A 27822-nucleotide genomic window follows, 5' to 3' on the forward strand; every position below is an offset into this window, starting at 1 on the left:
TTATATGATTTTAAGCATATTGGAACCTCCTTTTCTTGTGCTGTTGGTGTACATCTTGTAGTTCTGGCATGGAAACCTTTTGCATTTAGCATGCACCTTACTGTGCAAACTGAAACCTCAGTGCCTGTTGCCACCAAGTCTTGCTGCTGTTCCTTTAACTTTAAACTTGCAAACTATGCTTCCAGTGGTGTCTCTAGGAACATTTTGTGCCTTTGCTACCTTTTTGTATCCTGTTCTGTGCTTGTGAAGGGTGATGATCTCTTAACTTTTTGGACCATTCTTTTGACTTAGCCATATTTCGGACATGCAGTCAAATGTGACACTCACCCAACCCCTAGTCAGTTCAGGTATTTCATGTGTTTCAGCCCAAGCACGCCTGGTGCAACTAACGAAGCCCTTGATTCATTGCATCAGGTATGGGTGAGACAACACCTGCTTTAGTGTATTTGTGCTGTTGTGAGGGATTCTATTCAGGGGGTTGAATCATTTTGAGACTGTGGAATTCATTAAAAGTTGCATTTTCAGTTGAATTTGGGGAAACCACTTGAAGCATTTGTTCTATTGAGCTATTTCAATTGTTTTTGTTTGATATGTTCATTGCAAACAGCTGAAAGTCTGTAAATTTTGACACTACTGTAAACCTGATTTGCAATGGGATTTGAATAATTTTGATTACAGCAGTATATGGGGAGAGCATTTACTTATAAATATGTGACCGAGACGGCAGCAAATTCAGTGTTTGAAACAAAAAACAGGGACATAATGAGAGTGATTAGTGCTTTCAGAAATATATGGGATGCTGGTAGACAAGGATGGGTTGTGGTAGACCTTTTGCTACTACTAGAATGGAGGCCATGAATAAAGCCAGGGAGTGATCACAGAATGAAAAAATACTGCCCAATCACTTTTGGTTTCTGGGCTTTTTGAATTGTCCTACAGTTCTCCATGCAAATAAAGAACTGGGAACAGACGAGGAGGGTACTGACATTTTGAGTAGATTTATGTCAAATTAATGATTCTCTTTGATTTCTTTGTTTATGGATGCAGCTTTCAGTTATGTACTCAAAGGATGTGGAATTTGTATAGAAGCTTGAAGTTAGAGAGGGTTTTGTGCTTCCTAAATAATATGAACAAATCTTACACTGTGTCCTGAATACTGTTGGAAAGGATACAGTGCAAAGTACTCTATGGTGTAAATATTTGATGGTTTAAAAAAAGAACCCGTTTGTGAATTTCCTGCAGTTTGGATAAAGCATTACATTCAGCTGGCATAGATTCAGGATTTATAATCCTGGGAACTAACTTGACCAACCCACTGAATATGTTGCTACCTGTTCTCCAAACGGTGAGTAGAAGATAACAGAAGTTGTAAGAATAAGGATTAATCCTTAATATATAGAAATATTAATTTGTGTTATTAATTGAATGAAAATACAGGACTTGAATTCTAATATAAAATGCTTGAGTTGTTTTTTTAAGCAATACAGATGTGTTTGTTTAACAAGGCAGTGTCTTGGAGCTTGACTGCATAGGGAAAATGCAGGAAATACTATGGATTTGGGACAGGCTGATTCCCATCAAAGACCCTTCTACTTTTTAAGAGTCAGGAACTTCTGCTTTGGTTGAAAACATGTGATTGCTTTGAACTGATGCGGAAAGGAAAAACTAATTGAGAATGTTTTTCACCTTGCTAAATTATTAGTTTGTCTGGAACTACAGAATATGTTAAGTTTTTGAAGCTAGTCTAAAGAGGTAGGTGTAAGGAATTCTGACAATAGAAATTTATGAATATATGGACTGTGGGTATTTGTTAAGAAATCTTAACATTAATTCCATCCCCTTCCCCCTGATGTTGATAACATTAGCCTGAGTCCAAACTGAATGAGGGTCTGAAAAAGCACTGGATTGATTTATTTTATTTATTCTTGATTTTTTTAAATGTGAAAGCAAGTTCAAACAAAAATTCTGTCAGATATTTCAGCAAATATTCAGCTTGTTTAATACTAAATCCTCTCCCAAATAAGTCAAAACTGGAATATGTGTGACCTGTCTTTGGTTTTGCATGAGCAAGTAGCAACCAAGGCACAAAATACCTTTTACAAGTTTAGGTTACTGAACTAGCTATGGAAGCCTGTCGACTCCTGGACTTCCACTCCATTGTTGTATCTAACTCAATGCAAACATTTTGCAATATGTTGCACACAGGACTGTATGTTGTTCAAACTTCAGCATTTCCAGAATCCAGCAGCCAGACATGTGACTTGAATTTGCAGCATGTTTTTTAGTCTAACTAGGTTCCACTTTGTTTATGAACAAATGTGAAAGTGCTGGTTTTAATCTCGTGTGGCTTGGGGCGAGGTTTTCTGAAGCATCGCTTGCTCCCGCAACAGCATATGTTTTTATTAAAGCCTTTACCAAGCTCCTACTCTTTCCAAGGTTGCTGTAGGTTGATCAGAAATGGCCTTCTTTGTAGCAGTGCCCTTCTTGTGAAATGTTCTCTTTAGGGAACTTCCTTTATATTTTATGAATCATTTTAATATTGTTTTAGTCTTCAGACTCTGTGTGGATTATGTACTGCTTACTCTTTCATAGATTTGATCCGGGCATCTCTTAATTGTATTAAGTATATTGATGTTTTGATTTGGTTTTTAACTTTTCCTTTTATTATTGGCCTTTAATATTTTATACTGAAAAGCTGCATGTAGCTATTATAAATAATACTCTCCCCTGGCTGTGAAGTTTGTATAAATCAAGTGCACAGAATCTTGGTGGCCTAGTTAAAACAGATGGCTCTCTAAGGGCTTTAAAACATCTCTGGACAGTTTTTTTAATCTACGCCCAATAGAGCTTCAGTTGTAAAGAAACAAATGGGGTAGTTTGGGGGTTTTTTTTGTTTGTTTTTGGTAAACACTTTATTGCTTCTTCGATGTATTCACAAATTCTGAAACATTTTTGTTTTGAAACATATATTTTGATGGCTTAGCTAAACTTCTTAAATGTTTAGTGTATTGTAATCTTAAATATTTTTGCCTTTACCCTTTCACATGCAGTGAATGGAAGAAACTTAAAATACGTATCATTTTATTGTGAGCGTAGAATGTCATTTTTTGCTATAACAGAACTTTTTGTCTAATTTTTAAAATGTTTTTCTCAAATATTAGGTCTTCCCTCTTGATTATATCCTCATTACTATTATTATCATGTACTTCATCTTTACCTCAATGGCAGGAATTCGAAACATGGGTATATGGTTCTTCTGGATAAGGGTAAGTGCTACTCTTGTATGTAATCTTAACCTAATTACTGGAAATTGAATGGATTGCAGAACCAAAACAATATATGGAGGGATACACAAAGCAGTGTACTTTGCTCAAATTTCACTGAACAGAATATATACTTACTTAATTCATAAACTGTAACAGCATGCTGCTTTTTGTGAAGGCAACATGTGCAGAATGTTTTCTGGAACATATATCTGTGACTGTTTGTCCCTTGCTATGGACTGCTAATGCCCATCCTGTCACATGTGCATGGCCAGTTTTTCCATGTTTGTAGTGCTTGATTTCAAAAAGGCAGATATTGATTTGATATTAATGTAAAGAAGCAGTTTCCCGTGATGCATTTTATTGAGTCGTATTATTCATTTGAGGTACTTCATATTTTAATGTATATATTGTAGTTCATCCCCATAACTGATTTTCTGTTTTTATAACCTAAAAAAGTTTGTTGTTTCTTTCAGTTATTGATAAAACATTGGATCTTTAGCTTTTTTCTGCCATCTTGGCACTCACCACTGTGTGTTTCTTCAGGTCATCTCTGATTTTTATGTCTTCTCCCTCTTCCTTGAGAATTATTAACAGTGTATGGTTATACTTATATTGAAGCTGGTTGCCCATGGCAAATTTGTAGAATTTTGCACTCATCAGATATTGCTTGAATAGATAAATTACTTGCAGCATCCATTTCTTAAATAATTTAGATTTTGGGATAAACCTGTCTCAATAGCCAGACATCAGGACAAAATATATATTTACTGATTACCTCAAATGTTTCTTAGCAGTATTTTATTCTGCTCTTCAGCGTGAAACTCCCTCCCTGAACACTCATGTGAAATCCCTTACTCTGCCTTTAAACTGACATACATACAGAATGGCCTGGATACCAAGTTCTTTGGGGGGGAGGGTTAAAGAGGATGGCTATGTTTAGCCTGAACTGAAAGACAGCTAAGACAATCTTATTGTTATGATAGCCATTTCAAAGTTGAATTACAAGATCAAATTCTGAGAAGGGATTTTGACTTTATATTGGGAAGATGATTGTTGATCACATGAACTCTGTGGGACAGTGACACAGAGCCAATGCTGGACTCTGTTTAGAGTATTTTAAACAAAGTCTAAATAGCCACTTACCAGATCTGTTTTAGTGGCTAATTTACCCTTTTGTAAACTTAGACCTTTGAGGGCTCTTCAGTTTAATGGCTTCTTGAGAAAACATGGAGAGGAGCATTAGTTCTCATCTGTAACTGTAGCATATCAAACTATATAGTGCCTTGCCTCCCATTGCCATCTACCCCATGTGCTTCACCTGTCTTTGCTATGCCTCATTAGAGGTGCCATGAACTAGGGACTTCTTTGGCTGACACTGCTCTGTAAAGCACAGCAAAAGAACCGTTGATCAGTGATAGAGTACAGCATGTCCTTTTCTATGCTAAAGGTCTCAGACACAGTCCCCGGTGTACCCTGTTAAAATGTATCCTATAGGTTGCAGGAGATAAGACCTCTGTCTCAGATTCTACAGAAATACAGTGGTGCCCCGCATAGCGACGTTAATCCATTCCAGGAAAAACATTGCTATCCGGAAACATCGCTATATGGAAAGAAAAACCCCATAGGAACGCATTAAACTCTGTTTAATGCGTTCCTATGGGGGGTAAACTCACCGCTAAGCAGGAATCCTCCATAGGGCCGCCATTTTCGCCGCCTCGGTAAGCGAGGAATCAGCGCGAAAACGCTGCGGGCGGCCATTTTCTTGACGCGGTGGCCATTTTGGAACCGCCGATCAGCTGTGCGAAAACGGGGCCTTTGGGAGGATCGCAGGGGAGGGCTCCCCTGCGGTCCTCCCGAAGCCCCCGCCGGCATTTTCCCCCAGCTGACCGGGGGGCGCTTGGGAAGGAGCGCGGGGGAGGGCTCCCCTGCGCTCCTTCCAAAGCACCCGCCAGCTTTTTCCCCCAGCTGACTGGTGGGAGCTTTGGAGGGACCGCGGTGGAGACCTCCCCCGCGGTCCTTCTGAAGCCCCTGCCGGTCAGCTGGGGGAAAATGGGGCCTATGGGGAAAAATCGCAATGCAGATTCGTCGTTAAACGGGGCACCCGTTAAGCGAGGCACCACTGTACTGTCACAGTAGACTATACTAGACTAAAAGGACCAATAGTTTGATCTAAGGCTCCTGACGATACTATATAAGAAACAAATATGAATGATAAAACTACATATTTAGGCAAGTTAAATATGAGGCATGGAGGGCGATATATAATGTGAAGATAATTAGTACACTATGTACTTTTGTTCTTGAAGGCTCTTAAACACCTTTGTGTCTTGGAAAAGTAGTGTATTTTAGTAAGTGGTATCAGTTCAAAGATTTGGTTTTAAATGTTCATATTCAAAAATTTTGCTTTCAGTTGTACAAGATCAGACGGGGGAGGACTCGGCCACAAGCACTTCTCTTTCTTTGCATGATACTACTGTTGATTGTTCTTCATACCAGCTATATGATCTACAGCTTGGCTCCTCAGTATGTTATGTACGGAAGCCAAAAGTATCTAGTTCCGGTAAGAGTTTTGATGTGTGTGGATGTAAAATGTAAAATATTTCAAAGTAGGAAGATGCACCACACCATGTCACAATACAAGGGCACTTTGAGGGATATCCCTAACATGCCTATGGAATATCTGGACAGAAGAGAACTTGGAATCAAACTTCTTGAGTATGGCTCCCGATTGCTGTTCAACTGAGCATATAATCCACCAATTTCCCTTTGGCTATTTTTTTTTTTAAATGAATTAAATTGAGCTAAAATTTGAGCCCGTTCTGAAGATACGCTTTGCTTACTGTATGCTGAATTCATGCCAAGTATAATGCGAAAAGTAAATAGAGCAATCTGGTTTAGTAATTTGTACCAGAGTCAAAGCAAGAAGGCATCCCAAATTCGGCCTCAAAAAAAAAATTGAATTGTATGGCCTGTTGAAATACCTATTTTTTAAATACTTTATTCTGTTCTGCCTGGTTATAGGAATAAGCAGAGATTTCTACCCTGACACAGCTAATTGTATTCATTTATCATTTCTGACTCACAACGATTTGCTTTTGGATTTTTATTAATCTCATATAACCTGATGGTCTAGAAACCACCCTTTATTTGCAGGACAGGCACCTTCTGGGAGCCAGGGAGGGATGGCATTGCTTGCCCCAGACCTATTCGGGACTGGATTTTCTGCTACCTTTTGATGTATCTTTATGTATGTTTATCTTGTAATAGGGATGTATGTAAATATTTGGGACATGTATTTGGATTCCTGTAGTTGTGGAAGTAGGTTTTGGTTTCTGAAAGCTTGTGTTAAGGAGACTAGGAGACTTCTTGTGATCTGTTGTGCTAAAATAATATAAATTATGTCTTTTATATCATTGATATTCTAACTGTTATAGGAATGATCTATAGTGAATATATTTTCATGCAGAACAATGTGACAATTGATGGACATCTGGCAAACATGACAACCTGGGTGCCTAAAGTCTGTGATGCAGATGCCCCTGAAGGTAAGACAAATTCATGCTCAATGGATAAAAAAGTAAACTACTTACAGAACATTTTTAAAACTGCAGAGGTTTTACTTGCTATACAATAAATATTTGAATATTTAGGCCTTTTAGAGAAAAGTACTTTAAATATATTTCAAAACTATCATCTTACTAACAGTAGGTTCCAAATGTCCAAGTTTAGCTTGTATTTGTAAGTTGAATTATTTTGTTCCCTATTTAATTTGTTTATGAGACACTGGCTGTATGTCAGAAGCCAAATGAAACCTTCATTTGGTTTTCCAAGAAATAAAGACATAACTTTAGGGTGTGCAAACTATCTCTGTTTTACTGCACAGGTGGGTTGGCTGGTCTTCTCAAATTGATATTATCTTTCTGATCCTTTTGAATATTCAAGATGTGTTTTAAAATAATTAAAATCCTTGCCTGTAAAAATGTTCTAAGATCAAGCATGGAGTTTGTTCTTAGTACACATGCAGATTTACAAAATATCACAGAAGCTCTTCTTTTGTCAAATGATAATTTCTGTAATATTGCAGAATGTGTTACAATTATGCAAACAGTTGATTCTTCTCATGTAGATGTATCCTGATAGGAACTCTGACCCGTCGTAATTAATTTGAGGGCAGTGTACTAAATGTGTGGAATAAGACCGGGAATCTTAAGTTAACAGCTTGTTCTCTTAAGGTTCTCTCTTACATAAAGACATGAGAACAAGCTTATAAGAAAAGGACCAAAAGTAGAATTGTCTTAACATTTCACTATTTGTCTTTTTTTATGTTGACTTCTTCTTTTCTCTTAGAACAGTGACAACACCTAAACTGCCACTGTGCTTCTATTTACAGTTTTGAGATTTCAGAGTTTGTCCCTTTAAACCAGGGAATTCGAGAGAAGGATTTAAAGATGTCTGGCACTTTATCAGTTTGGGAAGTTTTGCTTGTACAGTATTCTGTCTTGCAGCTGGGTTGCTTGTAATTTTGTTGCCATCTAGTGGTCCAAAAATCTTTGTGTTCTCCAGTCTAATCAGAAGCAGGTGTTTTGAAGAAAAGTTTAGCCAGGATTGGACTTTGGTAGACCTCCTATCTTCTCTTCAGAAATGATATGCCTGTTAATGGTCCAGGTTGCCTGAAATATCAGTTAAAAGTTCTTATGTAAAAAGGTTTGATACAATGAAACTGGCTGCATAGCTAAGCACATTTGAAGTCAATGGGACTGCTTCAAAGTGAATGTGTAGGATTGAGCTATATTTAACATCTATGCCTCTTCTATGTATACATCTTAGAATACAAGGGATTTTTTTGACAATTAACTAGATAATTTCTGACTTTTCTATCAGCTTTTGAGAAAGAATAAAACATGACTGCCATGAAAGGAGTATTTAATATAGGAGCTGACACTCTGATCCACTTGTATGAATTGGTTTGGCTGTACCTATTTGTGAAGCTTGTATTTTTTTTCTTAAACATGGTCATTATTCTGTTCTGCCATATATTTTAGGAACCCAGTGGCACTTTATTTACCATCTGTTAATGTTCCTGTTTTAGATACAAAGTTTATGTTGAACTACTTGTTTACTGTCAGAAAGGTGTTGGAAATAAAGGCACTGCTGACACGACTGCACTTGAGATTCAGTTTCTTTAGAAAAGTTAATAACGGCATGCCTGAGTGAGGGATGTTGTTATGGAAACTGAAATTTTAAAGATATATTTTTAGAACATATGAAAAGCTCAGCTGGATCAGACTAAAATTTTTCTAGCCCCATGTCCTAGTTCCCCTGTTTTCAACTCAAACTCATTATGGAATATAGCTGTCTCTTAAGTGCTCCCCAGCAGCTGGTATGCAGAAGCACATAGATCTCATGATTAGCAGGCATTCATTCCTATACCCTCCATTATTTCCCCTGTAAAGGCATCTAAGTTGGCCATCACATCATCTTGTGGTAATCCATGTAGTTGAATATCAGGAAAAACTTCCTAACTATTGGAGCAGTACGACAGTGGAACCAGTGACCTCGGGAGTTGGTGAGTGCTCCAACACTGGAGGCATTCAAGAAAAACTTAGATAATCACCTGGCAGATATGCTTTGATTGTATTCCTGCACTGAGCAGGGGGTTGGACTTGATGGCCTTGTAGGCCCCTTCCAACTTCATTTTTTTTATGATTCTGTGATTACATCATTTACTGTTTGTTGTGTGAAGAAATACTTTTGTCTGTCCTGACTCTCCAATCATTCCATTTTATTGAATTAGTTGAGTTCTGGTTTTATAAAAAATAGGAGAAACATATATCCCCATACTTTCTCCATCCCTTGTAAGATATTATATCTTCATCTCCCCATACTTTCCTATTAAGACTAGCATTGTGATTTTTCAACATAGAACTTTTCCAATCCTCTGATACTTTTTGAATCCCCTTTTATTACTTTTTGCAGCTCTACAGCATGTTTTCTGAAATAGCCAGAACCTTATGTAGTATTCAAACCATGATTACAGTCATGTGAAAAAGAAAGTACACCCTCTTTGAACTCATCAGTAAGTGGCACCACCTCTATAAAAGCCAAAGTTTTAGCAGTTTGCTGGTCTGGAGTATTCAGGTGTGTGTTAACACAATGACAAGGAGAAAACCTATTAGCAATGGTCATAGAGAAGCAATTGTTGCTGCCCATCAATCTGGGAAGGGTTATAAGGCTATTTCCAAACAATTTAAAGTATATTATTCTACAGTGAGGAAGATTATTCACAAGTGGGAAACATTCAAGACAGTTGCCAGTCTTCCCAGAGGTGGACATCCAGGTAAATTCACCCCAATGTGAGATTGTGCAATGCTCAGAGAAATTGCCAAAAACTCAAGAGTTACATCTCAGACTCTACAGGCCTCAGCATGATAAATGTCAAGGTTCATGACAGTATAATTAGAAAAAGACTGAACAAGTATGATTGGTTTGGAAGGGTTGCCAGGAGAAAGTCTCTTCTCTCTAAAAAAAAGAATGTGATAGAATGGCTTAGGTTGTTGTGGGTTTTTTAGGCTTCTTGGCCGTGTTTTCAAGGTGGTTTTTCCTAACGTTTCGCCAGTCTCTGTGGCCGGCATCTTCAGAGGACAGCAAACTGTGCTCTTGTCTTGTTTGCTGTCCTCTGAAGATGCCGGCCACAGAGACTGGTGAAACGTTAGGAAAAACCACCTTGAGAACACGGCCAAGAAGCCCGAAAAACCCACAACAACCATTAGATCCCGGCCGTGAAAGCCTTTGTGAATACACAGAATGGCTTAGGTTTGCAAAGTTGCATCTGGACAAGCCACAAGACTTCTGGAACAATATCCTTTGGACAAAGTAGAGATCTTTGGCCATAATGCACAGCTCCACAGTTGATGAAAACCAAAAAGCATATCAACACAGACACTTCATACTACATGTCAAGCATGGTGGTGGTGATGATTTAGGCTTGTTTTGCAGCCACAGGACCTGAGCACCTTGCAGTCATTGAATCGACCATGAACCCCTCTGTTTTCTAGAATCAAATGAGAAGTCATCTGTTTGACACCAAAGCTTGGCCTGAATTAGAATGTCAGGTCCTGATTTGGATTACTGACTCCCCTAGGAGTCCTATAAGATTTATGCACCTCCCAGATAAAGAAAACAGATTCTATGATTTGTCATAGCTGCCATTATTCCAGTACAGTATTAATACCAGAACAAAACCAAATAATCAGTCACAAGCTGTTTGTAAAGTCATCTGGGTATCTCATTATAAGTTTCTTCATTGTTGCAATAACTCCAGGCCACTCCAAAGGTAAAGGTAAAGGTTCCCCTTGCCAATTTTTGTCCAGTCGTGTTCGACTCTAGGGGGCGGTGCTCATCCCCGTTTCCAAGCCATAGAGGCAGCGTTTTGTCCAAAGACACTCTTCCGTGGTCACATGCCCAGTGCGACTTAGACACGAAATGCCGTTACCTTCCCACCGAGGTGGTCCCTATTGATCTACTTGCATTTGCATGCTTTCGAACCGCTAGGTTGGCGGGAGCTGGGACAAGCAACGGGCGCTCACTCCGTCGCGTGGATTCGATCTTATGACTGCTTGGTCTTCTGACCCCGCAGCACAGGCTTCTGCAGATTAGCCTGCAGCGCCACCACGTCAGGCCACTCCAGAACTTGTTAATTCAATGCATCTTCTTTTTATTTACATCCTTTATAGTTTCCATGCTTAAAAGTAGCAAATCAGAAATCTCTCCAAAACAATCTTACAGTTATGAAGGAAAACCGTAGGCACATATGCTGAATTCCAAAAGTCATACAGACATGCAAAATAATAGGTTTAAAATGCTTTAAAATCCATAAAAGTTGAACTTTAGCTTTGTTAAACAAATACTTAAGTCAGAAAATACATTTCAGTTGTAAACTTATAGCTGCAAAACCCAGACAAGAACTCAGTCATGTTTGAATCAAATACATTAAATACATTAAAACACAGGAGCTCATAGCCTACAAAGGCAGATAATACATCTTTGTAACATGTGAAAGTTCTTGGGAACAAAATAATACAAAACATATAATTTTCATTGACAGGCATGAAAAAGTATTTAAACTTTTAAATGTAAAAATGTGCAAAATCAAAAAGCATTACTTAGTTCTAAGCATGTTATTAACAAACAGAAAACTATTTTCTCTAAAAGAGAAAAGTTCATGCCAGCCTTTAGCAGCCTTTATCTATGTTATTCCCATGGCTATCTCCTGGCCAAGTGCGGTCCATATGCATCTTCCCACTTGTTTGCAAAACGCAGGTGGCTGTGGTTCTTGGAAGATGTTCTCTGTTTGATTACCTCTGGCTTTCAGAGATATTTTCTTTAAGATGTTCCATAAATGTGATGTTTCGAGTTAAGTCAAAACATTGTGATGCAGAACTTTTAACTCTCTCAGGAACATGAACCTTCAAAGAATCGGGTTCCCTTGGGTACGAGATATCTAACAGCCGGGAAACAATACGTTGAGGTAGCTTCTAGCCATGGCAGCTTGTAGTCAGGAAAATGCCCCTACTTGGGGTACTTCCTTAATACCATATTTGAGCAGTACATCCTGAATTATTGTTACATGCATTTACATTTATAATGTTTCATTCATAAATACTACAGAATATTATATGAGTTCATACTCCTCATTGTTACCACACTAAATTAAGGCATCATTAATTATTTGTTATGAAGCTAAAGGCTTATAAAACAAATGGCACTTTTTTCTTTTCTACTTGCTTATCTAGAAGCACTTACTTAAACTAACATTCACCTTTGTCCCCCTCCTTTTACACTGTTCAATAATGCATTCTTCTGTACGATATGTGGTTATTCTCAATACAAGTTTCCATATCTATTTTGTTAATCAACATTTTAGACAAACGTAACTCATAGCAAAATAAACAGCACTCCGTGTTTTTTCTGTTATTGTCCACATAACGTAAGCACCATTGTTTATTTTCATGAAACTCAGTGGATTTACTACTGCTATCTTATTAGTACTCTGTGTACCAAAACAAATTGGTTGTATTTTAGTTTTGTTCCCAGCTGCAGTTTTTCAATAATACTTTCAATTTTAAGGCACATCTCTGATGCACATTTTTAAAAGGACTGCTCAAAGCTTAGGGCAAAACTTTGGCATCCCATTTAAATTATACATTTCCTGCCACATAATCCTATTAAAATCCAGAACTGACAGGGTCACGCAGCAGGCCAGTGATCCCAAGCACGCCAGCAAATCTACAACAGAATGGTTGAAAAAGAAAAGAATCAAGATGTTGCAGTGGCTGAGTCCAGACCTGATTAAAATGTTGTGGCGGGACCTTCAGAGAGCTGTGCATAAACAAATGCCCACAAACTTTAATGAACTGAAGAAAGGTTGTAAAGAAGAGTGATCCAGAATTCCTCAACAATGTGAGAGACTGATAAAGTCATACAGAAAATGATTACTTCAAGTTAAAGGTGGTTTTGCAAGCTATTGAATCATAAGGTGTACTTAGTTTTTTCACACATGGCTCTTCTTGTGTAACTTAGATCATCATAGGAGAAATGACATCACTGCAATGGAAGATCAATGCTAATTTGAGTCCTCACTGCAGTTTTACATATAGTTCCTAATTGTCGTCAAGTTGAGTCACTTCATGCATGACTAGGAATCCTAGTGGGGACTCTAATTAGCAGCTGTTAATTGAAGATTATGAGTCATGCCCTAGGTCACCTGATTTGTGCACAAAAAGGCATTGGAGTAGGGACTCTAATTACTAGCAGTCTGCTGCTTCAGTGATGTCATTCTCCCTGTGCAGCCTAAGTTATGGAGGAGAATTTTGGCTAAAAGGTACAAGTGGTGGTTTTAGTTTTGAGCCTGTTCCTAATGGCCCTTAAAATGGAATTTACTTTTTCACAGTAGTTGTTTACTATGTTGACCTTTACATTAAGCTATCCATTCAAGCCCCAATATTCTTTCCTAACAATTCACTGCCGCTTGTAATGTAAAGGTAAAAGTTCCCTTTGACATTTAGTCCAGTCGTGTCGAACTCTAGGGCGTGGTGCTCATCCCCAGTTCCAAGCCGTAGAGCCAGTGTTTTGTCCATAGACAGTTTATGTGGTCACATGGCCAGCTCAACTAGACACAGAATGCTGTTACCTTCCCACCGTGTTGGTACCTATTTATCTACCCGCATTTACATGCTTTTGAACAGCTAGGTTGGCAGGAGCTGGGACAAGCGACAGGAGCTCACTCCATCATGTGGATTCGATCTTACGACTGCTGGTCTTTTGACCTTGCAGCACAGAGGCTTCTATGGTTTAACCCACAGCGCCATCACGTCCCCTAAACAAACATTCTTTGTCACAAAGTGCACTACTTTATGCTTACTCTGAGTTCAGTTTGCCATTCTGTTGCCCATTCTCTGGTTTTGCAACGTTTCATTTTTGTACCATACCGATCAATTTAATTTTATCAGCAGACCTAGCTGGTCTGACTTTTCTTCCCTAAATCTTAGTTCACTTGCGAAAAAGTTAAAAAGCAGCGGCTAGTACCCTATAGGGCATTTATGCCAGTGTTAAGTGTAATTTTGTAAATCATGGTGGCAAATTGTTGCTAATTAACAAGTTGCCACTCATGTTTATGGTCACATTTCAAGTCACATGACCAAGAATGTGAGCAACAACTTGTTCATTAGCAGCAGTTTTTGGTAACTTAAGAATCTTAGTAGGATTCCAGCCTCTGATTCCAGTGTACCTCTTTATGGGGTTTCTGTTTGCACCACTCTGCTGTGAACTGTCCTTTGATTTCTGCTTTGTAAACTTTATGTCCAGATGTCAGTCCATATGGTGGTTCATTGTTATAGCTGTCTTGAAATATACTTACTCAGGAGCCTTTGAAGGATACTTTAAAGTGAGTTTTTGAAATCCAAGCACAAATACTTTCCAAATATTTCCTTATATATTAGTTCTCAAAGTGGCCTGACTGGTTATTGAAGTATTCATTCTTTCCCAGTATGATACGTTCTTTCATATACATGATAAATTTACGTTTCATGATTTCTCTTAGTGTTCCTGGAAAAGCTAACTAGATTGTAATTTCTAGTATGCTATTTTAACCCTCATTCTATCTATTAGGCGAAAAAAATGTACATTGACTGAAATCCTATTGCTTAGAATAAAAACATTTGTAACATTCAGGCTGTTCCTTGTTGGCAAAGAAGGAATTTGCAGTCTCCCCATAAAGGGTCAACCTGTTGGCAACAAATGCATGATTTGCTGCAATGTGGCTTCCCAAGAATGCCATAGGGCCATTTGTGGTCCAAGTATATTACAGTGGCTGACCCAAAGAATCTATCTAGTTGTTGTCCCAGTCCTTTTTAGCTTGGAACAAGAAAACTGTTACAGGCATTATTTGCCGTCCTTTATTTAAAACATGAACAGGGGAGCACCTAGCCCACATGACAAACAAGATACCTATCATTCTGTTCACTTGAAGAATCTTTAAATATTCAAGATTTTGTAGGGGTCTTGGTCACATAGACAGTAAGAGTGAAAGCGGGAACTTTCTGCAGCCATGTCACTTCCCATATGAAGAAGGTTATAACAGAGAAGTGCAAGTACTTCACTGCTTACATGCTAGACAAGGCATGTTGAGTAACAGCTGGGTAAAATTTGTGTTGAAAAAAGACTTGTCTTGTTTGTCTATTTTAGTTTGCATGATACAGGCCAAGAGTGCATTGTAGGTCTAAAATGTCCCACTGCAATGTATGAGAGTAAAAACTAGTGCTGATTTCCAGTCCTTTCATGGGATTAGAGGAGTACTCATTTTCTTATGAACTCTTTATGTTCTCTTGACTGACCATCTGTATCTGGTTATTTCTTAATTTTAATTTCTCAGTAAGTTCTACAACCTCAGTAGCTTCCCTTATGAGTGTCCTGTTTTCCCCAATTTTAAAGATTCCATTCTCAGAATTTCAAGCACAGATATCTGCGCTACAATTTTTCTGTTATATTTTTTAATAACTCCAAGGCTTTTAGCAGGTTCTGCAGTAGAATTTTAATCTATAATATGGAATTTTTTGTTCCATATTCTATTTTGTTTGGTATGAGTGTGGTTGTACATCTTCAAACAGTACTCAATTGGTTCTGCTGCAGATCTACAAGATCTCTTGAGTTTGATTTTAATCAGTCTCATAAATATGATATAATCATAAATCAGAATCATAAGTACATACAATACATACTTTATTGCTTTGTAGCCAATCAGGCTGTGTAGAAGAGCACAGATTAGACCATAGTATTTGACATCTAATGTAAATGCATATAAACAAGCATAAAAAAGCATAGAATAATACCATAATAGTAGTAAAATAAGCATTCTCAAAAAAATTTCTACCCTGGAATTCAAACTATTATTGTGATAACATCTGGGAGAAACTCTCAGACTATTTACTTGATCTGAAGACCCAGAATCATAAATATAATAATCTCTTCCTTGGATGAATACCTTAATATGGTGAGGTCTGAGCATGCCAAAGATGCTGAGAGCAGTACCATCAGGATGCTAGTCTCTGTTACAAGCAGAAGAGAGTAGATAGTTCCAGTAGTGATTGGGACAGAGAAACTCCTAAAGAGCAGCTTCTGGGAAGCAAAAATAGTAAAAGATGACACAGATGAAGGGCCTTTCACAGCAAGTTGCAATAATACTCAAGTTAATTCTTGTTACCACTGGACAGCAAGCCACGCTAAATTACTTCTGAGTATTTCTTACCTTGAAAATGCTGTGATGGGACAACACAATGAAACTAGAGATAGTATTGGAAGATAGGACTCCCAGGTGTTTCATAGATGACTAAAATGTATAAGTAGGAAATAGAGACATACCAAGCATTGTTAAAGAATTTGGCCTAGGAGTCAGAAATGAAGCTGGAGAAGGATTCACATAATTCTGTGAAGTCAACAACCTGTTTTTTGCAAATACATGCTTTGGGCAACTGAACAATTTACTTCATATATAAACATCACCGTGTAGCCAATATAAAAATCAAATCAGAAGTAATAGAAGGAGAAACTGTCCTCTGTCTGCCTAAACAAGACCAGAAGCAGATTGTGTCCCTGACCATGAATTGCTAATATTAAAAATATAAAGTTGAAGAACATAGGAAGAATCATAGTGCCAAAATATATATGATGTAAATAACATTTCTGATTAATTTAAAGGTCATATCAAGAACATATTTGCATTATTAAACTCAGTTGACCGTGAACCAGAAAACTTTAGATTCAAACCAGAGATTTGATCAGGGAAGTATGCGAAAAGGTAATTCCTTTAGTCAAGAAAGGGGACAAAAGTCTAGATGGTTAAGTGATGAATGCATAAAATAGTTAAGGGAAGATGAGAAGCAAAAGAGGTGGCAGAAATAACATCAGAGTTAGCGATGGGGAATCCATATTCGTCTCCTGGGTGAGACGAATACAAAGCCCGCCATCACAGATGGACCAGGCATCCACTTACAGCTTATAATGTGGCACACACTGCCATTATTCTTTCTGTGCCAATTGCAGAAGTAGCCTGGCTGAGGCTTCTGTGCCTCCCTGTGCTGCTAGCCAGTCCAGCAAGAGGGTGTGATAACAAGCCTCTCCACAAAACTGCTGATTGGCCAGCAGTGCACACCACACTCTAAGCTGTAAGTAGACACCTGATTGCTGGGTGTGTGTGTTTAATCAGGCCATCCAGCTGTGATGGGAGATGAATATGAAACCCCCAGCTCTAATCAGAATCCTAAATGCAACCTTGCAACAACTGACACAGAGAGACAAAGAGAAGTGTTACAAAGGGAGCAGAGGGAGAAATTGCCCATTCATTGCACATTTCCTAATGAGACACAGATCAATATAAATGGATAGTTACAAAGATGATATCCTCAAAACCAATGCAAAAACCTTGGCTTTCTCATTCCCAATATAAGCCCAAATGCAAGCACGATGAATTTTTCAAATCAGCTGAACTGAACTGAGTTTTAATAGGCAAATTTTCTGCGCAACTTTCTTGTATACTGATGTCGGTATTCTCATTTCCATGCATGTCTGGTTGAAGTGGATGCAGAAGTATACATTACTTGAGATGACATGCTGAAATTTAATTTTAGACGTGGGCCAATCTTATATTTGAGCACAGTATAAAATGGTGTGGTTGGCCATTAGTGGCATTCATACAGGCACAGCACCAAATTTATAATCGAATTATTGGATTATACAAATCTGTTCCTTTCCTGTTTTAAACACATGAAGCTGTGTGTATACAGTCATGTTATTTACTCTTTTCTAGCCCATACTGATTAGTGATGTATTTCAGATTTAGCCTTAATTTTGCTGCATTGTATTGTCTGATGACCAACAAATGCCATTCTCAGCCTAGGAAAATCAAATATATTTGTGACTGAGATATGGGAACAATGTTGCATTTCATGACAACATTTCTTTGAAGGTCAAACAGGTCCAAAATATCTGCTATAATTTGTTTAGTCAGAATACCATAGCCATCTGTAGCTCTGTTCATTGCTCTTTAATTCAGGTGAGCAGCTGGAGGGCTTGCAGATGGTGCTGAAAAATGTGCTGTCCTAACCAACTAATTAAGTGTTCTATTTCTTCACCTTGTATAGTGTGTAGTAGTTGGCATAGAAGGTAATCTATTTCATATGTAAGTTTAATAGCAACCTGTGTTTAGGGTTTTTTTTTCTCTAGAAACTTTATTGATTAAATAATTTGTCCCAATGTTCAGATTTTAAAAGGGTCTCTGGGAGGAGGAAGAGGAGGAGGAATAATAATAATACCCACTTCCCCAAATCATCAGTAATGGAATGGATGGCTACAACCAAGAAGGCTGAGCCAGTATTTCACCTTACTCACATCTGGAACACTGTGTAGCAAGGACCATTTAACTTTATTTTGCTGCTGATAAAATTACTCTGAAATTTTATTTGAATTCAAAATTCAAAATGTAAAGGACTATGCCATAAAATTGTCCACATTTGCACATGCCATAAGACACTGACATTATCCTCAGAAAATGGAGGGATGAGGTAGGAATTAGCTGGATTAATTGTTCATCCTAAGAATTTTAGGACAACAAAATTTCCATTTTTTAATCTACTTCAACACTGAGAAAAGATAAAGATATTAGCTGATGCAGCTTGTGAGTGCAAAATATTTACATTTTTTTCTGTTATGGAAGTCAGCAATTTTGGAGAACTTTACTCATGTATTTCTGAATAGACACGTGTTCTAAATAGCATTTCTAGTGTTGGTTAATTGTTTAGGGATATCCAACCTGTTCTCTACAAGTAATTAAGTATTTGAATCACGACAAATCAGAAAAAATGCCCCTCATCACTCTGTAATGATTACCACACTGGAGCATACTTTTTTTGCAGTGCTGTTTTCCTGGAAAGGTAGAAATGGAAGTTACAATTGATGCCATATTTTTCTGCTGTAGATCTTATGTAAGAATGTGCTGTTTGTCAGACTGGATTTTGCAAATGATTCTAAATACAAATTTTTAATATTGTCTGACAATAAATTTAGGTTTACATTGGATTTAAAAATGTGCTACAGAAAGGAGATGCTTACAAACATCTACAAATGATTGATACAAGCCTAAAACATTTAAGGTAATCAGTTAAGATAGTCAGGAGAGGTCTTTCTCCTGGTCCCCCCACCTTCGCAGGAATGTCTTCTCTGTTGCTGCTCCCAGACTTTGGAACTTCCTCGTCCAGGAGGCTGGACTGGCCCCATCTTTGCTGTCCTTCCGCAAGCAGACAAAGACCCTTCTCTTCAGGCAAGCCTTCCCTCATTAAACCAGCTACCTGTGTGTGATTTTTAGATAGATTATTATGCACTACTGCTTTAACTGGATTTTCAGTATTACTTGTGTTTCCCATTTAGGTGCTTTCCATTTCTCACAGTACCATTTTTAAAAATATTTGTATACTTATTGTTCTTAGCTTTAAATATTGTCTTTTAATGAAGTTAACCACCGCTGTATACTCATTGTGTTCAACTTTAAATATTGTCTTTCAATGTTGTAAGCTACCTTGGGCTCTTTTCAAGGAGAAAGGCAAGGTAAAATATTTTAAATAAATAGATAATAATATAAATTTATTATCTGTTATTAAAACCTCCATAAAGGATTTTTTCCTAGATTTATCCTGTCACAAAAAGGCCTGGATGTCCATAGAAGACAACAGTGGTGGATAATCGTAGGTTCCTTTCTATGCTAAACCCTTTCATAACATCTAGCTAATTGGAGAACACTCTCCAGAAGGAAGGCATATCATTATCCAAATCTACCATAAAGAGAAGAATTCACAAGAGCAAATACAGAGAGTTCACTACAAAGTACAAACCATTCATAAGCCTCAAGAATAGAAAGGCCAAATTAGACTTTTGCCAAAAATATCTTAAAGCCAGCCCATTTCTGGAACAGCATTCTTTGGACAGATGAAACTAAGATCAACATGTACCAGAACGATGTGATGAAAAAAGTATGGGGAAAGCTTGGGACCAGCTCCTGATCTAAAGCATATCATCTGTAAAACACAGTGGAGGCAGTGTGATGGCATGGGCATGCATGGCTTCCAATGGCACTGGGTCACTGGAGTTTATTGATGATATGACACAAGGCAGAAGCAGCCGGATTAATTCAGAATAGAAATATACTGTCTGTTCCGATTCAGCGAAATTCAGCGATGGCACTTTACAGATGGACAGTGATCCAAAACATACTTCAAAAACAACCCAGGAGTTCTTTAAGGCAAAGAAATGAAATATTCTGCAATGGCCAAGTCAGTCACCTGATCTCAACCAACTGAGTATGCACTTCACTTGCTGAAGACCAAACTTAAGGCAGAAAGACCCATAAACAAACAACAACTGAAGACAGCTGCAGTAGAAGCGTGGCAAAGCATCATAAAGGAGGAAAATGAGTGTTTGGTGATGCCCATGCATTCCAGACTTCAAGTACAGTGAGGTCTCGACCTACGGAATTAATCCATATTGGAATGGGGTCTGTAGGTCGAAAAGTCCTCAAGTCGAAAATCCCATAGGAATGCATTGAAAATCATTTAATTCGTACCTGGCCCAACCCCCCCACACACAAATAAAAATGGGATCTATCACACAGTTACTAAGCTGCCACCAACCATTCCCTATAATAAGTCACACAGACCAGGGATGGATTTTTAAACAACAAAAGAATAAGGTTTATTTTAAATACAAACAGGGTAAATAAAACAATCAGGTGAATAAAATAAAGTAACGTGGCTTATTCTCACACACACAAGCATACAGTTTGGTTCACCTAGAACCTTTAACTTAAAGCACAGACCCTGAACCCATCAGTTCTGGCTAACCCACAGACCCCTGAACCTTTCAGGCTGGTACTCTGACACACAGTAGTACCCTGTCAGACACCCAGACTCCCACAACAGCTTCTTCTTCCCCAGCTGCTGCTTCGTCCCAACCCAGTGTCTCACAGTCTGTCTCAGCATCCCCTCTTCACCACACAGGCATCACATATTTATACAGTACAGCCCCTCCTCCTGATGTCCCGCCTTCCACTCCCCATAGGATGGAACTTTCCCTCCAAACCCATGACAGACAGGTAACATCAGTGCTGTTATGTAACACCTCCCCTCTTTATAAGTTGTTTTGTAGGGGGAAAGCTAAGGTGCTTTTCACCAAAAAACAACCTGTATAAAACATACAACAACAGTTATACATACCCTATAATACTTACATATACTTACACTCCAAGTTAAACATAGCAAATAGGCATTTCAAACATTTACCATATGCATTACATCAATTTTACCTTTATTAATACAAACCAATTTAAAACCAGGTACATTTTACTTTTTGTCATCATTATATACACATAGTCCATGTTCTTTCGCCGTCTTCAATCTTCAGGTCTTCTTGATAAGGCGTCAGCAACACAGTTCACTGACCCTCTGACCACTTTCACTTCAAAGTCATAGTCCTGTAGGTTTAAAGCCCACCTCATAAGTTTGCTATTGTGGGTTTTCATTGTCTTTAACCATTGCAATGGTGAATGGTCAGTACACAGAATAAAATGTCTTCCCCAGATGTAAGGCTTGGCCTTCTGGATCGCGTAGACTATGGCCAAACACTCCTTCTCCACGGTTGCCAAATGTCTCTCACCTTTTTGAAGTTTCCTACTCAGGTAGGACACTGGATGTTGGTCACCATTCTCATCCTCCTGGCACAGAACTGCTCCTACCCCGCTGTTAGACGCATCGGTGTAGATGATAAACTCCCGGTCGAAGTCTGGAGCACGCAGGACAGGATAGTTGATTAACGCCTCCTTCAACCTCTGGAACGCCGCCTCACAGTCGCTGGTCCACGGGATGCGGTCATCAGCCTTCTTCCTCGTCAGATCGGTCAGCGGAGCCGCAATCTCGCTAAACCTCGGGATGAACTTTCTGTAGTAGCCCACCAACCCAAGAAATGATTTGACTTTTCTCTTGGTGGTGGGTCTAGGCCAATCTCGAACAGCTTCTATTTTGGCCTCCAGGGGTTTTATCATTCCTCCCCCTACCATGTGACCTAAGTATTTTATTTCTGGGCTACCCAGCTGACACTTGCTGGCCTTTACTGTTAGCCCTGCTGCACTTAACCTCTGCAGCACTAACTCCAGGTGTATCAGGTGATCTTCCCAGGTATTACTGAAGATCCCTATGTCATCAATGTAGGCCACTGTAAAGTCACTGAGCCCTGCCAAGGTCTGGTCCATCAGCCTTTGGAATGTGGCTGGTGCATTTCTGAGACCAAAGCTCAGGACTCGAAACTCATAGAGACCAAAAGGGCTGCAAAAGGCAGTCTTTTCTTGATCCCTGGGATCAATTCTTAATTGCCAATATCCCTTTACCAGGTCCAATGATGAGATGAACCGACAACCCCCTATGGTTTCAATCAGGTTGTCTAGCCTGGGCATTGGGTAGGCATCAGGAGTGGTTACACGGTTTAATTTCCTGTAATCAACACAAAACCTAATGCTCCCATCAGGCTTGTCCACAAGGACTATCGGAGAGGACCAAGGACTAGAAGAGGGGACGATTATGTTCTCCCTCAGCATTTCGTCCAGCTCCTTCCGCACCTTGTCCCTATAGGGTCCCGTTACTCGGTATGGGGATACTGCCTGCGGGGGTGCATCCCCTGTGTGGATCCGATGCATCACTCCCTTCACTATCCCCGGCTTGTTGGAAAACACCTGTTGATATTTACTAAGCAGCATTTTTAGTTCTTGCTGCTGGTCTTGGGTGAGTGCAGGACTGATCTTTACCTCCTCTGGGTTGTATTTTACTTCCCCTCTACCCTCCCAGAAGGGTAATTCCGCTTCCTCACTCTCAGCTGCTTTTATCGCGAATAAAACCCTCTGTTCCCCTCTGTAGTAGGGTTTTAGGGCATTCACATGAACCACCCTCCTTGCTTGGTTCTCCTCCTGCTCTATTAGGTAGTTCAGGTCTGACATCTTGGAAATGACCCTATATGGTCCTGCCCATTTGAGCTGCAGTTTATTCTCTCTGCAGGGCCTAAGCCAAAGCACTTCCTCCCCTGGGTCAAAGTGCCTCTCTCTAGCTTTGCGGTCATACCATGTTTTCTGTTTGACCTTCTGCGCTTGCAGGTTTTCTGCTGCCAGCTCTAGATTTCGCTTTAGGTCATTCATCAAGGTGTCTATGTAAGTCACAACGTCTTGTGGGTCATCCTGGGTGATCTGCTCCCAATTTTGTTTGATCAAATCAAGGGGCCCTTTCACCCCTAAGTGTGCAGCAAACATGTCAGAGTGACCCCTTTGTAAGATCATGGGGCGATACTTTTCAGGTACCACCAGCTGACTTCTGATCCCATCTCCCCCTTTTGAGATATTCCTCAGGGTTTCTCTATATAAAATCCCCTTTTTCTCCAGAAATCTCACTGGGGTTTCAGGTGTTAGCTGGGCGTCAGTCACCTGTTCAAAACACTTTTGGAGAGTGGCGTCTGCCTTTTGCTCCTGTCCAAATCTGCTGTCTGTGGTTAAGGTTTCCACCACAGCTTCTGAACTCCCCTCTGCTTCAGTCTCTGGCTCATCATTACCCCCCTGAACTGTCCCTGTGGTGGCTTGTGAGCGTGTAATCACTAGCACCCGTTTCACATGTTCAGCCAGGTCATTTCCCACGAGCACGGCTGCTGGCAGAGTCGATGAAATCGCTATCCGCCAATCTCCCCTCCAGCCTTGAAAGTTGACAGGTACCTCTGCTACTGGCAGAGAGATTATCTGCCCCTCAATCCCTGCCACCTTCATGCTCTCATTTGGGATTATAAACTCCCTAGGAATAATATCTGGATGGCACAGGGTTACCTGGGAACAAGTGTCCCGCAGCCCCCTATACTGACGGTCAAGTATTCCTACGTCCACCCCTGCTGTCTCAAACAACTGAGAATCTGTTTTTATCAGCAAGCAGCGCTTTACCTCCAGAAGAGGACCATTTTCCTCAGCCTGATCAGCATAGGTAGCTGTTCCAGACTGAGTAGTCATGGCAACAGGCTCCCTCTGTGACAATGAGCTTTGCTCTTTCTGGACACAGAACACAGCTTTTGGCTTGGTCCCACTAGAATTCTGAGGCACCATTCCTTTTAGCTGCTTTAATTTTTCACACTCTGAGATTAGATGACCCTTTCCCTGACAGAAATAGCATTTTCTAGTGTATTTGGATTCTCTCTCCTCTTGTTTCGGTTTTCCCTCCAAATTCTGAGGGCTTGGTTTCATGCCTGAGGGCTTCCCTTCACCATGGGCCCCTCCCCCTTGCTGGCTTTTCCCTGGTCCCTGAGAGTACTTGCTGTAGGTTTCTTTGGGTTTACCTACAGATTTCCCCTCACCCAAGGGCTTTCTTATTTGGGAGATAAAATCTGCGATCTCTGCGGCTGCTGCCACAGATTTCGGTTTCCTTTCCCTCACCTGGAATTTCAATTCCCCCTGCAGGACTGAATAGAACTGTTCCAGGGCTATCAAGTCTTTAAGCTGCTCATAGGTCTCTATTCCCTCCTGCGATAGCCATTTCTCAAGCAGCCTCACCAATTGGGCCCCCACTTGGGTAAAAGTCTGTTCTGGTTTTTTAGTGAGGGACCTGAACCTTTGTCTCAGCTGCTCTGCATTTATCCCATGTCTTGCAAACACCAGTTTTTTAAACTCTGCAAAATCTTTCATCAATTCCTCAGGCATCTCGGCATAAACCTCAGCCAGGCTACCACTGATTAAAGATCGCATGATGGTCATCTTCTCAGTTTCCCTCACTGAGAAGTCCACAAACGCTCTTTCCACTAAGGAAAAGAACACCTCAGGACAATCTCCCTTGTGGTACACAGGGAATTTCTTCAGGTCAGCCTTAGACAATTGGCCTCCCTCAGAATCCCTATTGTTATTATTGTTCTGGTTCATCATTTCCAGTTTTCTTAATTCAAACGCCATTCTTTCTTTTTCCAGAGCAATTTTCTCTCTCTCTAATCTTTCTTCTTTTTCCAATTGCCTCATCCTCAGTTCATGCTGTTGGGCTATGAGCAATTTTCTGAGTTCTGGGTCCTGCTCTCCTGTGCTGTCACCTTGCACTGAGCCAAATTCATCCTCAGAACCTTGGTCAATCTGGGGGTCTTTCACTTCACTCATGTCTGCTATCTGGCTTCGAGTCAAGGGCATAATCCCCCCTCAGAACAGGCTGCTTTAAAAAGTCAAGCCCCAGAATAAAACGACCACTTTTTTCCTTTTTTTTTTCCTCAGAACCAGCTCTCCCCAGAGATTGCTGCTGTTCTTCAGCACTTAAATTGCAACAGTATCGAGTCAGAGCCTACCCCCCTCTGCTGGGCCTCTCAGCTGGCAAGCTAGCTCACTGTTGCTACGCAGATTTGCCTCAGCTTTTTCCCGCCAAAACTAGGCTGCCTCAGAGCACCTTAATCTAAGTCTCCCCAGTTGGCACGTTCTTCTACTAGCGCACCTCCCCGTGAGGTACACCTAGAAGATTACCTACGCGCCTCAAACTGTCCCTGACTAGACCCCCCTTGCTCTGGGCACACTTGCCAAGGCTTTGCTGGACCGCTGGACAACTGGACCAGTCGTATCCCACACGCTGGACACCAATCAATGTGACAAACCCAGACCTACTGGGATCTATCACACAGTTACTAAGCTGCCACCAACCATTCCCTATAATAAGTCACACAGACCAGGGATGGATTTTTAAACAACAAAAGAATAAGGTTTATTTTAAATACAAACAGGGTAAATAAAACAATCAGGTGAATAAAATAAAGTAACGTGGCTTATTCTCACACACACAAGCATACAGTTTGGTTCACCTAGAACCTTTAACTTAAAGCACAGACCCTGAACCCATCAGTTCTGGCTAACCCACAGACCCCTGAACCTTTCAGGCTGGTACTCTGACACACAGTAGTACCCTGTCAGACACCCAGACTCCCACAACAGCTTCTTCTTCCCCAGCTGCTGCTTCGTCCCAACCCAGTGTCTCACAGTCTGTCTCAGCATCCCCTCTTCACCACACAGGCATCACATATTTATACAGTACAGCCCCTCCTCCTGATGTCCCGCCTTCCACTCCCCATAGGATGGAACTTTCCCTCCAAACCCATGACAGACAGGTAACATCAGTGCTGTTATGTAACAGGGACCAGCTCCTGATCTAAAGCATATCATCTGTAAAACACAGTGGAGGCAGTGTGATGGCATGGGCATGCATGGCTTCCAATGGCACTGGGTCACTGGAGTTTATTGATGATATGACACAAGGCAGAAGCAGCCGGATTAATTCAGAATAGAAATATACTGTCTGTTCCGATTCAGCGAAATTCAGCGATGGCACTTTACAGATGGACAGTGATCCAAAACATACTTCAAAAACAACCCAGGAGTTCTTTAAGGCAAAGAAATGAAATATTCTGCAATGGCCAAGTCAGTCACCTGATCTCAACCAACTGAGTATGCACTTCACTTGCTGAAGACCAAACTTAAGGCAGAAAGACCCATAAACAAACAACAACTGAAGACAGCTGCAGTAGAAGCGTGGCAAAGCATCATAAAGGAGGAAAATGAGTGTTTGGTGATGCCCATGCATTCCAGACTTCAAGTACAGTGAGGTCTCGACCTACGGAATTAATCCATATTGGAATGGGGTCTGTAGGTCGAAAAGTCCTCAAGTCGAAAATCCCATAGGAATGCATTGAAAATCATTTAATTCGTACCTGGCCCAACCCCCCCACACACAAATAAAAATTAATGTAAAATTAATAAAAATTACACCTACCTTTCTCAAGCCTTCCAGGGGTCTCCTCTTGCCATTGCTGCTGCCTGAGGGCTTCTCCACCCCTGCCGGAGGCCTCTCAGAGGTCCCCCCCCCGACGCAGGCTTTCCCATGGTGGGGGAACCTCGGCATTGGCGGGGGGAACCTCTGGATGCCTTCCCTGCTGCCATGGGAGGCCTCTTTGAGGTCCACCACCACCGCTGATAGTGCTTCGGAGGCACTCTTGACAGTGGGGGGACCTCCGAGAGGCCTCCCATGGTGGCGGGGAAGGCATCTGGAGGTCCACCACCACCACCGCCACTGCTGGGAGCCGAGCTGCGCTGGGCGATCCCGGCCATGCTCGGACTCCTGGGCTGTCCAGGAGTCCGAGCATGGCCGGGATTGCCCGGCGCAGCTCGGCTCCCATCGGCAGCAGCAGCGGCAGGGCGGGGGGGACCTCCAGATGCCTTCCAGAGAAGCCCTGGAAGGCATCTGGAGGTCCCCCCAGCCGCCACTGCTGCTCGGAGCCTTCGGAGCGGAGGAAGCCCTTTGAGAGCTCCGAAAGCAAAAAAGCAGGGAGAAAGTGCTGGAAATTTGAATTTCCTGCCCTTTCTCCATGCCTTTTTGCCTTCAGAGCTCTCAAAGGGCTTTCCACCCGGCATCAGAGAAAGCCCTTTGAGACCTGAAAGCAAAAAGGCAGGGAGAAAGGGTGGGAAATTTGAATTTCCAGCCCTTTCTCCCTGCCGTTTTGCCTTCGGAACTCTCAAAGGGCTTCCTCCGCTCCGAAGGCTCTGAGCAGCAGTGGCGGCTGGGAGGACCTCCGGATCGGCTTCCTCCGATGTTGGGAGAAAGCCTTTTGAGAGCTCCGAAGGCTCTCAGCAGCAGCGGCGGCAGCTGGGAGGACCTCTGGATGCCTTCCAGAGCTTCTCTGGAAGGCATCCAGAGGTCCCCCCCACCCTGCCACCGCTGCTGCTACTGGGAGCCACGCCACGCCGGGTGATCCCGGCCATGCTCGGACTCCTGGATAGTCCAGGAGTCCGAGCATGGCCAGGATTGCCCGGCGTGGCTTGGCTCCCAGCAGTGGTGGCGGCAGCAGGGGACCTCCGGATGCCTTCCAGGGCTTCTCTGCCGCCATGGGAGGCATCTCGGAGGTCCCCCTGCCGCCGCTGATAGTGGCT

At 41.0% G+C, this 27822-nt stretch overlaps 1 protein-coding gene across 4 annotated transcripts in view; it reads left to right on the forward strand.

Moving 5' to 3' along the window:
* The window catches only part of LMBRD1 (LMBR1 domain containing 1), a 90698-nt gene that overhangs the window by 55955 nt on the left and 6921 nt on the right, over positions 1-27822 (forward strand). For 3 of the 4 annotated variants that reach the window (XM_020785835.3, XM_020785834.3, XM_073000092.2), the window contains exons 11-14: positions 1243-1345; positions 3162-3266; positions 5677-5826; positions 6733-6811. In XM_020785835.3, the coding sequence (XP_020641494.2) occupies positions 1243-1345; positions 3162-3266; positions 5677-5826; positions 6733-6811 (437 nt within the window). Of the gene's footprint in view, positions 1-1242; positions 1346-3161; positions 3267-5676; positions 5827-6700; positions 6812-27822 lie in introns of all 4 variants that reach the window. The other variant, XR_013542048.1, reaches the window with a different exon arrangement.

This window comes from Pogona vitticeps, chromosome 1, assembly GCF_051106095.1.
Source record: "Pogona vitticeps strain Pit_001003342236 chromosome 1, PviZW2.1, whole genome shotgun sequence".
NCBI classification, from domain to species: domain Eukaryota; kingdom Metazoa; phylum Chordata; class Lepidosauria; order Squamata; family Agamidae; genus Pogona; species Pogona vitticeps.